This window comes from Calidris pugnax, unplaced genomic scaffold (assembly GCF_001431845.1).
Source record: "Calidris pugnax isolate Ruff unplaced genomic scaffold, ASM143184v1 scaffold25, whole genome shotgun sequence".
Taxonomy (NCBI): Eukaryota; Metazoa; Chordata; class Aves; order Charadriiformes; family Scolopacidae; genus Calidris; species Calidris pugnax.
The window spans coordinates 3,017,091-3,034,339 of NW_015090805.1; the positions used below are offsets into that span (position 1 = coordinate 3,017,091).

Below are 17,249 nucleotides of genomic sequence, written 5' to 3' on the forward strand. Positions count from 1 at the left end.
CTCCCCTTCCCTCCTGGGCCGGGCTGGGTCTGTGATCCGCGGGGACTTCTCCTCCTCCTCCTCCCCCGCCGCCGCCATGCGGGCGTGCCCGCGCCTCGTGGTGTGCTGCCGCGTCCTCCTCGCCCCCGTCATTCTCCCTCCCTTCCCCCCCTCCAACCTCCTCCCCACGGCGGCCGCGCTTCTCGGGAGCGGCCGGGGCGGCTTGGGTGCCCGTCTTCCCGCCGGAAAGGGCCTCCTCTCTCCTTCCCCTTTTGTTCGCGTCCCTGCCCCTCGCAGCAGCAGCAGCAGCCCCGAGAGCTTCCGCTCTGCTGCAAGGACGGCGACTGGTTATTTCTCCCCCCTCCCCAGGGTGCGGAGGATTTGCCCGACTGCTGCATCCTGATCCTCAGGCTTCTGCCTGCAGCCTTCCGCCCGTCGGGAACGTCTCTAGTTTCTCTGGTTGTCGGAAGCGTACTTACAAAGCCCTCCTAACGAGAATTTGGTCACCGTCGGCCTGACCAAACCAACGTTCTGTTTTTGCCGCTCGTAAAAAATGAAAGGGGGCATCGATGTGCTGCTGCTGGACTAAATTACTCTTGTCGGCCCCTGGCCGTGAGGCTTCTGCTTTCCTTCCGCTTTGTAGCGCTACGTGCCAGTTCCAATTCGCTCGACTGTCAGAAAAGGCAGCCTTCCTTGAGCTCTGTTACTGTAGCGTCCTTTCTGATATAGTCCATTACAGTTTAACAGCATTAGTGTATGCCAATACAGCACGCATGAAAATCCAGTACTGGGCTTATTTTCTATTCAAAAAGCAAGCAGAACTCTGCAGAAAAAGCCTTGAAGTTGGAGGCACTATTGGAAATCTTATAGTTAGGTATTTTTTTTATTGCAGGATAGAATTCAGAAAAGACAGTAAGTATATTGTAATGCTAAGTGTATATTTTCAAAGACATAACGAAGAGTAAGCATGTCACAATTTTACAATAGAATGTTTTGCTGGAGATCACATATGCTTTAGCACTTCCCTCTATGAGTTAATGTTGGTTACACAGGATTGTGGAAAGAATTGGTGTTAACTATGAGTATGGGAATAATAATCTTTCTTCCAGGAGAATTCTTATATTTCACTTACCCGTATATAGCCCATTATAGCTTTCTTACCCTTCTGAATTTTGCATTCAGTTTTCTCAGTCAAGGTAACTGAACCTTCTTGTGGTTTTCTTTCATCATTCCATGTGAGTTGCACTTATATGTGAGTTTTACTAGCATTCCTAAACCAGCGAACTTTTGAAGGTGTCGTGAGATGATAATTAATTCAAGAAAAGCTTGTGGTTTAAAAAATTAAATGCTTCATTTTAAAATTATTAACTACGTTTGTGGAAATGACTTAATTGAATTTATTTTGCTTATATGCATACTCTCTGTAACATGATTTTTGTCTTATCTGAATAATTTCAAATTCTGTGTTGGCAGCAGTCTGAGTTACCCTTACAATATAACTTTAAACAGGTGGTTTATAAAACATTAGGTGTGTGCAACTGTGTCAGCTTTAAAACAGGTTATATTGCTTAGATTAAAGGATTGCATGAACTAAGGCGCAACCATATAGCTCATAGCATGACTTTTCAGACTGTTTTTCACATTATTTCCTGTCCCATCACCTAGTGAAACTGATACAAAGACAAGAGTGGAGAACCAGAAGGGTAAAAGAGTAGTGATTTGCTTCTGTCCATGGTGGTGTCTCAAATATACTTTGGGTTTGAGTAGTGGGTGAAATTTATGACATGAGTTGCTGTAAATTAGGGGTAAAGAGGAATGAATATGAACAGATTTACTGTAATGCTTTCCTATACCATTTTGATTTATTTTTTTCTGTGTTACTTCTCTACATCAAGGTAAAGGCATTTAGGGCATATGTTTTATAGGAATTGCATATTAATGTTTTCTATTCTAATGTGTAACTACTTTTTTTTTTTAATTGCAGAGTCAACTGTTCATTTTATTTCAAAATTGGAGCTTGTCGTCATGGAGACAGATGTTCTCGGTTGCACAACAAACCAACATTTAGCCAGGTTTGTTTTCCTTTTGTTTTCTCTTTCTTGTGGAAGTATATTCTTACTTTAAAACGTAGATTCTCAGATACAAGTGAATAATTACCAAGCTCCAGATTAACTAGTATGCTTTTGGCCCCAGTTTATATGGGTTTTTGCTTTTTTGGGGGTATATTTACTTCTCCCAGCATTTCTAATTATCTCCTGTCACCCTTAATGGCTGCAGGAAGCGATGCTGTTGTAAGCTTGCCTGTAGTAGAGACCAACCAGTGCTAACTTTCAGGTGAGTGTGCCTTCTCAGTGGTGTTTAGGCACTTAAACCATCCCAGATTTTTTGAATCACAGAAAACGGCAGCATATTCTGCCTGTCTCAAAGGTGTGAACTTAAGTCCCTTATGCATATAGTAGAAGAAAACTAATTAATAAATAAAAACGACTCTTCTGTCGTTACATTTGCTCTCTGACCCAGGCTTTTAAATTTCAAGAGTAACTTACTTGCACTGAATGTGAAAGAATTGTTTCTTGAAAACAACTTGCCTGGTTGATGAGGGTATATACATCAGTTGACTCGACAGACTATTTTATCTTTGGCTATGTGAATATTGTCAGAGGCACCATGTGTGACTGCCTGTTGGCAAAAAAAAAACCAAAAAGTGCAGTAGATGATAGGGTCTTTATTATGAGCTCTGTAGTTTTCAGAAGTTACATTCCTGGAGAACTGTATGCTTTGCCTTTTTCTATCACCGCTGATTGTTAAGGTATACAGGTAAATAGATTTCTTTGGGTATATCACATATGAAAAGTAGTGCCTATGGAGCTGTTGTATTATCAGCGGTTTTACCTACAAAGGTAAAATCTACATAGCAGTGGAGTTGTCTGCTAGTTCATTTTAGCTGACTTGGAGCAGGATTGATTAAAATAGTGGGCTGGTGTTGGTTTGAGGAGAATAGGGAGGCAAGTACTGTCCACGTGACGAGTTCAGAGCAATGGTGCTGATGAAGTTAAACTTTGTTGAGTACATGAGTGGGCAGGGTAGTTTTAGGAGGGCCTGTCTAGGTTACTGATCGGTAGGGAGCGACTATTGCTGGCACTTTATTTACAAAAACAGCTTTCCAGTTCTGGGAGCGTAATAATTTTTAATGTAAATACCGTATAACAAAAATAATATTGTCCATTTTCAAAACTGTTCTGTGTTGCTCACCTACATAGAGAGGGCTGAAACCTGACTGGTTGTTTAGAGACCCGAATTTAGGTCACTGACTCCTACTACATATTTCTGAATCAGACAACCTCCACGCTAGTTGTCTTTAAGTTAAAAACAAACAAACAAAAAAAACCACCCAACAAACAAAACCCTACCAAACAACTGTTTTTTTACAAAAACCTTTGTGTGCAACAATGGTTTCTTCTGTTGATGCAGTCTTTAGCTTGGCTTCAGAAAGTGCTGTTAGCCATGCTAGCTGAAGTGGGGCAGGAGGGTATGTCACCTACATCCAGTGACGTCTGGGACTGCCACAGCTCCGCGCCTGGCAGACGTGCTGTGCTCTTAACGTCTCAAACCTACCTGGCAGACGTGTAGGCTTCGCTACAGAAATCTTTATTTGTATGCAGACTGATAATCAGCTGTGATAGAAAACAGACGAGCTGGTATCTTACCAGTGGGAAGTTACCGACCGGCACAGTATTTTTATCTTGTGTTGCTATCGCCGGTGGCAGCTACTTTACAGAAGAGCTGTGTTGGGAAAGGTCGTGCAATCCAGGGTGATCAAATTACCGCCAATCAGCAGAAACACTGTAACTATATGCCTGTTTCTGGCTCTCTCCAATTGTAGGCTAAAACATAGGTATTTTAAACCTGGGCCACGGAAGCACAAAGCTTTGGTTGGTGTGATTGTACCCATGATAAAAAAAAATGTGATTTTTAAATGTGATGTTACAGATTTGTTTGTTTTTTTTTTTTTTTAACATGTTAAGTGGGCAGTATATGTAGGTATGATATTGCTAGTCCTGTGACTTGTTTAAGCTCTGAATTTTTACTGTGACTAATAATAATGCGTAAGATAAAATTATTTGGGGATTGTGATTTGTACTAACATTGAGCTTGTATTTTAAGTAATCAAATTTCAATTTTTGAGCTGCTTACAGTGATGTGGACGTTTGGATTTTTTTTGTAATATTAGTTTACTAACTTAAACATGGTTTGTTTTTTCAGACAACTTGATTTTAAGAAGAACGGTACAAATGTAAGGTTTCAAGTCTGCCTGGGCTAATTCTTCAAGTAAAAAGCAGAAGGGCTAAAAGGATATTGTCCTTATTTGAAGGATCGGAAACATGTGAACCCATGATGCTATTATATTATTTAAACAGAAATTCCACCAAGAAATTCCTGATGCCAAAATGAGACATAGCGCTTGCCTAAAAACCTTACTGTAACACTTTAGACTCTCTGGCATTAAGTATTATATGCTGTGCACATAACACTATTTTTTTTCCCCCTAGACTTACAATAATGAATCCGATCTTGAAATCTAGGTATCTCCATAATATCACGTAGTTTCAAGTTTTAGGTTCCCGTGCCTCGCAATTCCCATTTTGAGGATAGCTGTTGAGACAAATGCAGCTCTTTCTTGGTGGTCAATTAAAACTGTTTTCATAATATGATGGTCTGGATGCAATTTTGGAAGATATTCTGCAAATACAAAAGGAAGTCTTAAGAATAAAATATTACTTTTAGCTGTTTGCAAACAAGTTGTCTCTTTGCAATTGTCTATTATATGCACAGCAGCCAGTAGAATTCCCCTTTTTATTTTTTTTCCCCGCAGACCATCTTGATTCAAAACATCTATCGTAACCCCCAAAACAGTGCACAGACGGCTGACGGCTCACACTGTAAGTCCCACAGTTGGAGAAATTTTTTTAAAGAATGGTGTTAAAGAGCCCACTCCTAATTATGAGAAAATAATGTTGGCTTCTGAGCTGCTGACATAAAGCTGTTGCAAACAGGACAAGTGACGGAACTCTTCTTGCGCATAGATCAAGAACTTGTCAAATGTGTGCAATTCAGAATGCAGAATTGACTGCATAAATTGGATTTGGTGCAGGTTCTCTTTTGCACTGCAGAGAGAACCTCATTTCTTAGTAACACTGCATTTTTTAAAAAGGTTAACCTGCAGACATTTCTCAAATTCTTGATTTAACAAAAAAATAATAAATAGGTATATGTGTGATGTACGGTAAGTGTCCCAAAACTTTGGGTTTTCTGTTTTCTTAACATTCTTAGGAAAATGGAGATTTCATGTTATGCTGCAATTATTGTATTACTTGCCTTACTGGCTTTTCCTACTGAGAAATCAGTAAAAACAAATTCAAACAAATTACTATGCTTGTAATTTCAATACTATGTTTGGATGCCATCTATTACATACCTGCCTGAAATCTTGCAAAACCCTTCTATATTAATATTGGTGAATAAAATTTTTAAAAAAATACAATAATGGAGTATCATGAGATCTCTATTACTTTACAGTGTTAGGTTGATTCAGAAAGGTCACCAGCTAAGTGAAAGTTCTCCTTCTTGGGAGAGAATAACCACCTCTCTTTTCAGCACAGACTCGGCTAAAGCGACCCTAAAGGAAACCAGTTTCTTGTTAAAATTATTTTCCATAATATAAAGTTGTTGCGTTTTGTATTTCAGACCATTGCCCTCTTGAACATTTACCGTAACCCTCAAAACTCTTCCCAGTCTGCTGACGGTTTGCGCTGTAAGTTCATACAAGTTCCTTCACTGGTTCCCTGGGCTTGATTGTCAGAGCTCAGTGTCGACTTAAGCTGGTCTACCATTTTAGTTTAACAGATCAAACTGACCACGTTTCATTAAATGTGTCCAAAACAAACACACAAAAAAAACCCAACCAACCCACCAAAACCATTTTTTTTTTTTTGTGCTGCTCACCTTCCTCCCTACTCCTAAAATTGTGAGGGGAATCTGAGTACCATCTATTACATCAAAAAGGGTTGAAATTGTACTTCCCCTGTAAAGCAGTCTTGGTTGCACTGCTTTCTTCTCACCACCTTTCTCCCTGCCAGTTGCCTGCATCCTAGGAATGCTTTTCTGTATGTTTTGTGTTACCCATTAGGTTCCACTGTAAAAGAGCAGGACAATGACACGTTGACTTCATCCAGAAAAAATTTCCTGCTCTGTAAATGTTAAGAGAACTTGAATTTGAAACTTTGCATGCGGAAATTTGTCCTCAGTTAATGCAGCTTCCATTTAGAGTCTACTTTGGAAGAATACACTTTGACTGACAAACGCTTCCCTTCTGGCAGCTGTCCTTTTTGGATAGGTGCATGCTTAAAATTCCTTCCATGCTTTGAAAATTCAAATTGCAAAACCAAGTTGTATCTTTACCTAGGAAAATACATCTTTAAAAGTATTTTTGAGGAGGGGAAAGCATTTGGGTATGGTCACGAACTAATTTAATGACGCCTCATGAGGTAGGAATGGGTGTAAAAAAAACACACCTGCTGTGAGACTGGCAGAAGTTAAATGACCAGGATTGTTGATCTGCGATTACCGATATATTGTTGTGATTGAATCATCAAATGTTAGAATAAGATTTAAAAAAAAAATAAAAAACAACAAACACTTTAGGACCAAAAAGGATTGGTGTTACTTTCTAACTAATATTTCTTGTTGAAGTGATTATTGACTGTGTGGTAATAAAGCTTTGTTTGGTTATTCCTTTTTTTGATTGTTGGATTATAGACTAGTTCAGATTAGTTACCAGCATTTGATTAGACGTGTTCTGTGGAATCAGCCACTAACTTAAAAGTCAACACTTTCGCCTGCTTCTAAAAGTAATAATGGCCCAATGAAGTAATTTGAGGGGGTTTTTTCACACAATCAAGCTAGATACATAACGAGCTATGTAAGTTTGTCTAGATGCTTAAACAGTTCTATTGGTTTGTAGGCTTTCTTGTTGCAGATGCTTAGTAGTTAATGCTGTTTCAGTAAACCAAAAACTGTACAGTTGGGTATTTCCACTCTGTCCCTACATTCTCAATGCGCTGGTAACTAATTTGCACAGAGTTACAGCAGTTTGGTCTGTGGAGCTGTTTAGATGTACAGTTGCAAGAGTCTTGAACAGATTCTTTAGTGTTCTGAATGCTGGTATCCAACTTGAGTTTGTCTTGACAAGTGGGTAGACGCGTAACAGAGCCCAGCTGTACCTTCTGTGGTAGAGCTGGAGCTCTGTTATCAGTAGGTTTGCTGAACTCCTGGCTCCCTCTTTTGATATTTGTCCCTACTTAAGTACTGCATGTATTTTAAATTGATAACTTGGGTAGTCATTTAATGCTTTTGTTATTGTTGCTTAACTGTCTTCCTTTCTATTGCCGTCGTAGAGGATTAACCTTAGTTTTGAACAGCAGTAGTTTTCCTGAGTATTTTAATTAGTAATTGGGCTTCTTGAGGTTCAGATACCAGTAGCCCTGGAATATGAATGTTTATAAAGCTTGTGCACATGTATGCTTCCTGCTTTAGAAGGACATTCAAATAGCCATTAACTAACTGTTGCTTATGATCTCCTAATTTGACAATGAAATCTCCTTATAGTTTTTTAGCACTTGTCCATCTGGTAAAAAGTAGTTATTCCCAGAGTGGCTCACAAAGCCGCTGTCTGCTATCTTTAAAAAAAAATAAATTAAAAATCCTTAGGTGTTAGTAAGCTGTTATCAGTGGTGTTGGCAGAGCCTTAGGAATATAGTTAAGTATTAAACTGTCTAGAAATACTGGTTTAATGTTTGATATTTGCTTAATTTGCTATATAACCACGGGGAAAAAGAAAGCTCTTAAAAGCAAGCATAAATGCAGAAACATTGTTAGCCTAAACTATATAACAAATGCCACTCGGCCTTCTTCAGGAGGTCAGCTGGGTGGAAGAAAAGTAATTCAAGTTCCAGTGTGTGGCTGGTTAATATTACAACTTCTGAAGAAAAATGTGAAGTTTGTCCAAATGGTAATACTAGCCAAAAATGAGTGAGCCCAAAGCATCTCTTTTTTTCATGGCAGCCCGAAGTGAATAAACTCAGCTTTGTTGGCTCAGTTTCTTGTCTTTCACATTCTGTGAACTAAAACAGTAGTGTTTGTAATTTAAAGGCTAGAAAATTTTTATAGCATAAAATGCAGGTGTCGTTTTAAAACCATTCATTCCGCTTGATCTTAATAAACCACTGAACTGCTGAAGAGCTAATTCATTAGGCTTTAATGTGTACAGCTTAATGTAGTTTAAAGTGCTGTAGACTGGAAGAAATACATTTATATTCTTAAAGCTTTGAAAAATCAGCCAAACTTATATTTTTTTCATAGCAGCAGGCAAGCAGCGCTCATTTGTAAAGTCCAGCTTGGAGCATGAGAATAATCTAACCTGAATATATGGCTGGCTTGTCTTGCACTAAAAGGTGTTCTGCAGGACTACAGAAAAACTGATATTCAAAATTAAATTAGAAACTTGCTCTCTATTGCAAAGCATTATGGTACCCTTCTTTGAGGGTGCTGAGAAAAGTGTGTCATTTCAATAACTATTTTGAGCAAATTTAAAATAAAAAAATTCTGGGTTATGTTACATTATGAACTCTCAAATCCTAGTGTATACACTGGAGAGGTGTATATGTTAAAATGAAATTCTGCCTTTAGGAAGAGGAACACTAAATTGTTATGCTTTAAAATATGCAAATGTGAAAAAGCACTTGCCTTCTGTTTAAGTAAAATTGTTCGTAGATAGAAGGTGGGACTGTACATTAAATTTATAAAGTGATATTTCAAAGTAATTCCTTTGCCCTTCCTTTAAATTTGTGGCATACAAGTTTGGTTCTGATTAAAACTTGTTTTGATTTGATCATGTCAATGTAATGTTTTGACATATTTACTTTAGGGACTCAAAGCTCTTCACACATACTTATCTTTAATATTCCTATTAGTTAGCTCCATGCTATATGGTGTCTTTATGCTCCAGACGGCCTCTCTAGATTGTTTTGTAGTATGATCAAAATCTCTTCTTCCTTATTTATAGACTCTAATTGATATGACTCTTGATTTTTACAGGTGCTGTGAGCGATGTTGAGATGCAGGAACATTATGATGAATTCTTTGAGGTACGTAAAAGATGTAAAAATGCATTAAAGTGTTTGTGGATTTGTTGACACAAATGAGATTCGGCGTGTAGCACAATTAGGTGGATTCAGAGAAAGGCACTTGTTTCCTCAGGTGTTGATATAAAACTTAAAACTTTTTGTGCTAAATATTTCCTGGTATAACTATATACCAGGTATATAGCTATTCCTTCCTTAGATTAGCTTAAGCCTTACTGCTTATAATAGACTTTGTTTAAAAATCGGCAACTTAAGCCATGTAGCATTTTGATTCCATAATCCCCTTCTTCCCTGTAAATTTGAAATAAACTTAATTTGCTTCTAGATAAACAAGTAAAACTATAGCATCAAGGCTTATATGTTGTGTTTTCAGTGCATCTTATGTATTCTGTAAATACTATATGCTTGCTATTTTCCATAACATTTTATTGTATCCTGTTAGTGCTGTATTTACAGATGGACACAGTACAGGCCAAGCAAGTACTAATTTTAAAATCAGAAATGTACAAAAATATTTTCTTACTTTTTTTTTTAAGGAAGGCATTCTTTTGTACTTAACTGCTAAATGCAGTACTTCTGTAGTGATATGCTGCAGATTTCTAATTGGCTGCTTTGTGTTTAGGAGGTCTTCACAGAAATGGAAGAAAAATACGGTGAAGTTGAGGAGATGAATGTTTGTGATAACCTTGGAGATCATCTAGTTGGAAACGTATATGTGAAGGTAGGATAAAATGTCGTGTTTATATAATCAATAGGGGTGGTATTTATTGATTTATAATTTTAAAAAGCTACCTTATGCTTGTAGACTTTGTGAGAGCAGCTCTTCTGGATATAAGCTCCTCTCGCACTTCACAATATAAAGTAGAAAGAGTGAAAATGTGAATAGAATCTAAAAGATTTTAAGAGATGAGAAGCTTTCTTGATAGTCAAAATCCTGTGTCATTTTCAAAAAGATTAACACTTCTTTTTTTACATTGTTACAAACACAGTCACCACTGCTGGACTGTTTAGTTTGCCAAGATTAATTTGGGGTCTGTCTTCCCACCGCACTGCCTTTTAAGCACTTCATTATGAGAAGAGGTTTATTCGCAACAGGTGTGTTTATTTTCAACAGCTGCATTTATTTTCTAACTTCCCAGTTAAACAAAGCATCTCATAACCAAGTTATATTTGGCAGTAGCTGGGTGATTTAAGGTGCAAACTGGAGCCATTTAGGTTTGGTTCTTAAAAATCATTGGTATCCCTTTGAATAATGAGTACACAGTTGTCACCTCCAGAAATTTTACTGTGTGTACACAGTATTGGGCATGTGTGAGAGTTTACTGTACGTTCCCTTAAGTGGAAAGTATTTTCATGCCTAAAATTCTCAGCTTTGTTTTTAAAAATTTTTAAGTGGTTAGCTGTGAAAAGGAATTTCAAATTAAGGTTTTAGATTCATCGTAAAACAGGATCAGATTTTTGTAAGTTTTAGTTCAAGTGAATGAGTTCTCATGCAGATTTCTCTAAAATATTTGAAAAAAAAAATCCATTACATTTGGAGCATTATTAGAAAATACTCTTACACATTCTTTGTTTAAAGTTGTCCTAAGAAAACACAATGTCTTCTATCATAGCTTCTAATACAAGCCACAAAACTTGAAAGACCAAATAGAACATAGTTAAGAGAAAATATTGCTGCTGTGATTAGCTCTGAGCCCTGATTAATGAAAAGCTAGCATCTTTACCCTTGATTTGATGGACTGTCCCAGGAAGTCTGAAGTAGCTTCTAGTTTGATTACTAGTCCTAAGCCTCAGATACAACTGATTTGATAAGAATCTTTGTTCTACATATATTACTGTATAACATAAGAAAATGTTAATTTTGCTTTTAGTTTCGCCGTGAAGAAGATGCAGAGAAGGCTGTGATTGACCTGAACAACCGCTGGTTTAATGGGCAGCCCATTCATGCTGAGCTTTCACCTGTGACTGACTTCAGAGAGGCCTGTTGCCGTCAATACGAAATGGGGTAAAAAGTGACTTCCTGTTTACTGTGACAGTATCTCTGAAATGCTTGCACAGACAGGGTGGTTGCTTGAGTGTGGCTTCTACATGTAGCTTAGTATAGGAAGAAAACCACTTTGGGAAGTGTAACATAGAGAGCCTGCAGTCAACCTCTTGACATTTGCCATCTTTTTGGGATTTTGGTCCAGGAGTGAGTCACTGTCAGTAAATGATGGTTGCAGTTTACTGGTTTTCATGTTAGAGGCGATTAACTTTCAGATGGGTAGAGGTCCACTAGGGCTTAGGGCAAACAGAGACAGTGTAGAGCTGGGAATTTTAACTGTCTCTCTTGAATTCTCTTTCAGAGAGTGTACACGAGGAGGCTTCTGCAACTTTATGCATTTGAAGCCCATTTCTCGAGAGTTAAGACGTGAGTTGTATGGGCGTCGTCGTAAAAAGTAAGTTTGCTTTTAAACACAATTAACATGCGTAAATTAAGGATCAGTTGGTGAAAATTCTGAAGGCAAATCTTTAAACTGAAGTCCTCTGTTTATTCTAATGCAGTTCGCACACATGCCGATGAAAGGGCATCCAGTAAAGCTAACAAGTGGCCAGTTTATAACAAAGGAATAGGTCTTTCTTAAAAAAAAAAAAAAGTTACAGTGCTTCTTGCTCGGTGGCTTTAAGAGAAGGCAAACTTCAAGGAAAAGAATAATCACTGAGTTACTAAGTACATAGGACCTGCCTTACTTCAGCTCCCCAAACTGCAACCTGTTATAGGCAGACATTGCTTGGGACAAGCATTGCTTTACATCTCTATTTTGTCTTCTAAATGTATTTGCTCGTGACCCCTGTTAGAATTGGGCTACTTGGCTAATGGGCATTTTGGCAGAATCAGATGGGCCACTTCCAGCATTATGCACAGTCAAGCATATCTATAAATTATATTCAGTACCCAACCTTGTTTGTTTTTAACAGTTACTGGCTAACTCTTTTAGCCAGTATTCTTTTTGTAGCGGTAGTAACAGGCAGTCACTGTATTGAGCTCATGTTTTTACTGATGCTAGCCTCACAACCTTCTTGGTAGGAATTCTAAGTAGTTTTGCTTAAAGGTGATAAATACATTTTATTATATATATTATTTATTAAGGTACCTTGTAGAAAGGCTTATACCACCGCTGTTGCTATGATACCTGTTTTGCGGATTGTTCACTTCAAACTGGATTCAATCCACTTGCTTTTAGGACTTTACTATTTAGGACAGGCACATAAAATTGTTGAGCTTCCTTTTCTATAGAGCATGGTTTTGTAGGTTTCTTTCAGTCACAGCAGGAGCCTGGGATTGTGAATGTGTTCTTCCTAGAAATGTCTCTAATTGGCAGTGTCTTAGAACTTGTGAGGATGAATTTAACTTGGGAAGAATGTCGATTGTGTTGCTTAGGCATATGCATTTGTGCCTAAACACTTTCCTGGAATATCCCAATTATTATTAAACTAAAATTTAAACTTTCAAGATGTTTGAATGATGAAAAAGACAAAGTATGCTTTTGTACTAGCTTTGCGATCACTTTCACGAGTCTGAATCTGGATCTCTTGAACTTAGTAAGGCTAATTAAAAGGTACCACCTTTTAGTGCAAGAAAGATCAGACTTGTGGTTTTGGCTTTGGAATATGCTTATTTTACCCATAGCCCAATTTCAGTCTGTGGTAAGAGATGAAACAGATGAATCCTCCATCCAATTTTGCCTTTATTGGCCTTATTTAAATTCTTTGTGCAGCTAAAGCTGTCACAGGTTAGCTGTTAAGGCTTGATATTAAAAAAATCTGTTTTTGTCAGTGGGGTTTCACAGGTAGATTGTGTAAACTTGGCTGACCTGAAAGTAGTTCTACATGGGATGAAATATATCAAGTTTTTCAAGTAGAAAAAAGTAGGGTAAAACAGGACTTCTGAATAATAGGTTAATTTAGTAATTCTGGCAGCGGTATGCAACAGTTATGTATGTGTCTCTCTCACAGTAAAATTTGTCACCGTACACACTCCCACCCCTGAACATTTCACTATGGAACAGTACTCCTCGAATTTAGGACTTGAAGCATTCATTTCCTTGAGCTTTTTAGTTTTGATGTAGTTCCTACACATATTTAAAACTGTACTGTTTACCTATTTCATAAAACTGACTTTTCAAACCACTCTTTTCCTTGACAAGTGCCATATAAGCTACAAATCCATAGTAGCTGTGTTAGTACAGTCTGGGTGGTTTTAACTTTCTTCCTGAACTTAAGTCATTGACCTCAGAGGCAGGGAAGCTTATTTGCAAATGCTGATGGCTTCTGGAAGGGTTGTGAAGGAAAAAGAACTGAGTTGTACTTGCTAGTTAATGTAATTAATTTAACAAGAGTGAACTTACAAACAGGTGTAGACTTTTGCTGTGTGTTATTAAGAGTAATTCATGCATAACTGCAAGAGCAGGTGTCCCCTTCTTTTGCTTCTTTAATTAACAGCTTTGAAACAGTGCATTTGGTTCCTCTGCATACCTTTGCTTAAGTTTTGCACACCCATTATAATGTATGATTGGCAGTGAACAGCTGAGACTTTTAACAGTATGTGTCGACTCCTTGGTATTAAGTTTGTTCTGTTTGTCAATACATGGTTTTGCAGCCTGAGTGCCAATTTACTAATCCTTCTAAGGTCACAATGTCTTTCTTCTCCCTCATTACTTACATCCCTAAGCATTCCACTGTGCGGTACCGCAAGTAAACTGCTGAATGCGATAAATCAATAAAATATTTACACTTTTCTTTGAAGGCATAGATCCAGGTCGAGGTCCCGTGAACGTCGGTCTAGATCCAGAGATCGTGGTCGTGGAGGTGGTGGTGGCGGAGGAGGACGTGAACGCGATAGGAGGCGGTCAAGAGATCGTGAAAGATCTGGTCGATTCTGAGCCATGCCATTTTTACTGTATGTCTGCTAGAAAGTGTTGTAGTTTGACCAAACAAGTTCATAATGAGATTTTTTTTAAAGATGGGCTTCTGAATAAAAAATTTGTAGTGATACAGTATTCTTTGTGTAACTTGTTTCTTGTGGGGGGGAGTCTTTTTAACTGTCATTCCTCTAACTTGACAAATACCTGGATTAACTATGCCTGAGGGAAAGGTGGTAAATGTATTGGAGGAGCGCCAGTTTTGGTTTTGTTTGGGGTTTTTTTTTTTTATTCGGGTATAATTTGAACTGTTGATGAAAATGTGTGTGTATATAATATAAAATATTATATACATAGTAAAAATAATATACTGCTTAAGAAACAGTTACTCACAAAAGTTTCCCTTTTCTGCTATGCTGTCTGCTTATTTAGGTTAGTTTAGGCACATTTGAAAGGAAGGCTGTGCGAAATGCATTTATTTACCAAGTAGAAACGCTTAGTTACAAAAATGTATGTTTGTTTGTTAACAGAAGTCTGTGCTCTGTCTATCAATGTGACTGTGGCATTTACAATAAATCCAATTTCTTGGTGTAAAATCTAAAGCCTATTTTCTAAGCACTCTGGAGTAGTTGAGTTGCTACTCCTGGCTGTGCCAGAGTTCATAGTTCAATTTTTTTTTTTTCTTATGATTCTTGACTAAATTCCTTTTCTTTGGCTGGAAAGAAAGTTGCCTAGTGCAGTGTGGGGAAAAATGTAGTATTTTTATTGCAGTGATTCAGAATAGGCAGGTGAGGCTTTTTTTTTTAAAAAAAACTCATGGTCCATGCAACAGGATACATAGGATCTATTGAAGGAAATGCCAGGTCCTAAATACAAGGACCAAATTTCATAAGACTGATTTTAGGTTTTTTTTCAATCTGTGTTCTCTTAGTTGTCATTTAAGGAAATGCATTTTGTTAGCGTTTGAAGTCATAGGATACTAATTGGATGCTAGTGGAAAATAATTCTTTCCTACCTTTAGTCGCTTTCTAATAGTCTGAAGTGCGATAAAAGCTAATGGATGTTAGCTAAAAAAAAACCAGCTAATGGCAGTTTCTTCACAAAGACGACATCTTTCTTTTTCTCTCTGAGTTTTAATTGAATTGCAGAAAAGCTATATATTGTAGGTTGTGTGTCTCTTGAAGAGTTAAAGCTGTAATTGAAATGTTGCTGGAACATCTTGAGAGACAATTTGTACAATGGCTGACTTGCAGTTTAACTTCATTCGTGTCTGCTTTTATTCAAAGTGTAATGTGAGAAATTTTGGTTAGTGGTCATATTTCTGCAAGATACAACTTTATGTACATGGAGCTACGTAATACAATACAGCTTTCCAATGGGGGAGAGAATTTGCTAGTGCTTAAGTTCTGAGTCACGTAAGTTGCTAAATGGTAAATCTGCTCCTTGATTATTATTTTTAAAAAAAAAAAGGGAAGCAAATGGAAAAGATAGGGAAGCATTACATAATCAGACTAAGAAACCAGCTTCTCTCTGCCTCAAAAATAAGTATAAAACCATTTTGCTCACTGGAAACTTGGAGCTGGCAAACAAAATGGTATTGAAAAATGAGCTGTTCTAAATGCATCTGCTTTGCCTCTTACAACTAAATTCCTGCACCAATTCAATTTGAATTTATTTTGTACACATTGGATGGTTTGGCCAACCAGATTGTGGAATTTATTTTGCCAGTAACCTTTTTTAAAGAAATGTATCTCTCCTGTGTGAAGATAACTTCACTGCTTAATGTTTTGTTGCAAGTACATAAATCAAATTATGCTTTCTTTTCACTGGAAGAAATTGAACAGTGCCTGTCATTAGACAGCTGAACTGAAACCTTTGTTATTTCTGCTAGGCATTAGGAATTCAATATTGGTAATTTAGTTATTGCAGTTTACAGGATAGTAATCCAGTTCCATTTCCTGTTTAGTGAGATTTAGGATTATTAGTGAGCTAATTTAAATCTCAAGGTCAAAAAGGTGAGGATAGTCTTTCTGCTTTTTAAAACAGGATCTAGTATAATGCAGATACTATTTAAAAAGGTTTAAGATTTTTTTTTTAACAGCAATAATGACAGAAGCTGATTTGCTCTATAAACAATTTTAAACTAATACAAATGTGTCCCTGTAATAGCTTTCATCTGTTTATCTAAACCCTGTTAAACTGCAGGTATATTTGTGTGTGAACAGATAGCAGAAGGTTGATTTCTCCCTCCCCCTAGTACAATTTTTCTTAAGAAAGCATTCTTGAATCCCACCAAATGCATAATTTTATGGTCGGCCTGCACAGCTACCCAAAAATTAACCATGTAACTGGAATATGTCATAACGGGCAGTGAAAGCAATGAACAGACTGTACTGGACACTCGAAGGAAAAAACTCGTGCGCCGATCATTACCTGATCGTGTAATTATTACCTAAGGACAGCATTCAGCTTATAAACTAAGCTCATGACATATCTTCAGTTATGTTCACCTTTTAAGACTATACTACCAGTAAAATTCAGCAAACTTGAAATTTAAACTGCACAAATTTGTTTAAACATTCATACATGGTAGTCCAAACTGTATTATACCAATACGAAGTGGAAATCCTACCTCCCCCTTCTGTTGTTGCTTACAATGTCTTTGAGTCAAATTTTTTCCCCCTCCTTCCCAAAGGTACCTACTTCTCACAAATATTTCATTGTTGGCTCTTCTGTTAAACAGTGGATCTCTAATTTATGGAATTCCTTTACCTCAAATAAGTGACAGCATACAGTATTTTCTGAAGTCTGAGTCAATTAGGTTGAAACTGTTAATCCCAAGTGGCTTCCTCTTCTTTGTATTTGGCTCTTATTCTGTGAAAATGCTGCTTGTCCATGAATATGATGTATGCTGAGACTGTAAAACCAAATGGAGAAAACTTGTTCAAAATAAAGCCTTTTTTTATAAGAATCTGACAAAAATTATCCCTTTCCTTCAGATGGGATGCTTCTCTTCAAATGACTAGTGAGGACATAGACTACAAAGTTTCAGTTCTTGAGCTATTTTTTTGAGTGATTCTTTGTCTTCTGCTTTTTTTAGACCTGGTGGAGCATGTCTTCAACTAAAAAAAAAAGAAAACTCAAAAAATAACCTCTCCATAGTTACTTG

General features: G+C 37.3%; 1 protein-coding gene across 1 annotated transcript; it reads left to right on the forward strand.

The window, feature by feature from the left end:
* Positions 1–347: 347 nt before the first annotated feature.
* Positions 348–17,051, forward strand: U2AF1 (U2 small nuclear RNA auxiliary factor 1). The gene is given in 9 exon segments (XM_014938149.1): positions 348–861; positions 864–891; positions 1,964–2,051; positions 5,725–5,791; positions 9,133–9,182; positions 9,802–9,900; positions 11,051–11,184; positions 11,525–11,617; positions 13,966–17,051. Coding segments are annotated over 9 exon segments (1,008 nt in total). The 5' UTR covers positions 348–548; the 3' UTR covers positions 14,102–17,051.
* The last annotated feature ends 198 nt before the right edge of the window (positions 17,052–17,249 follow it).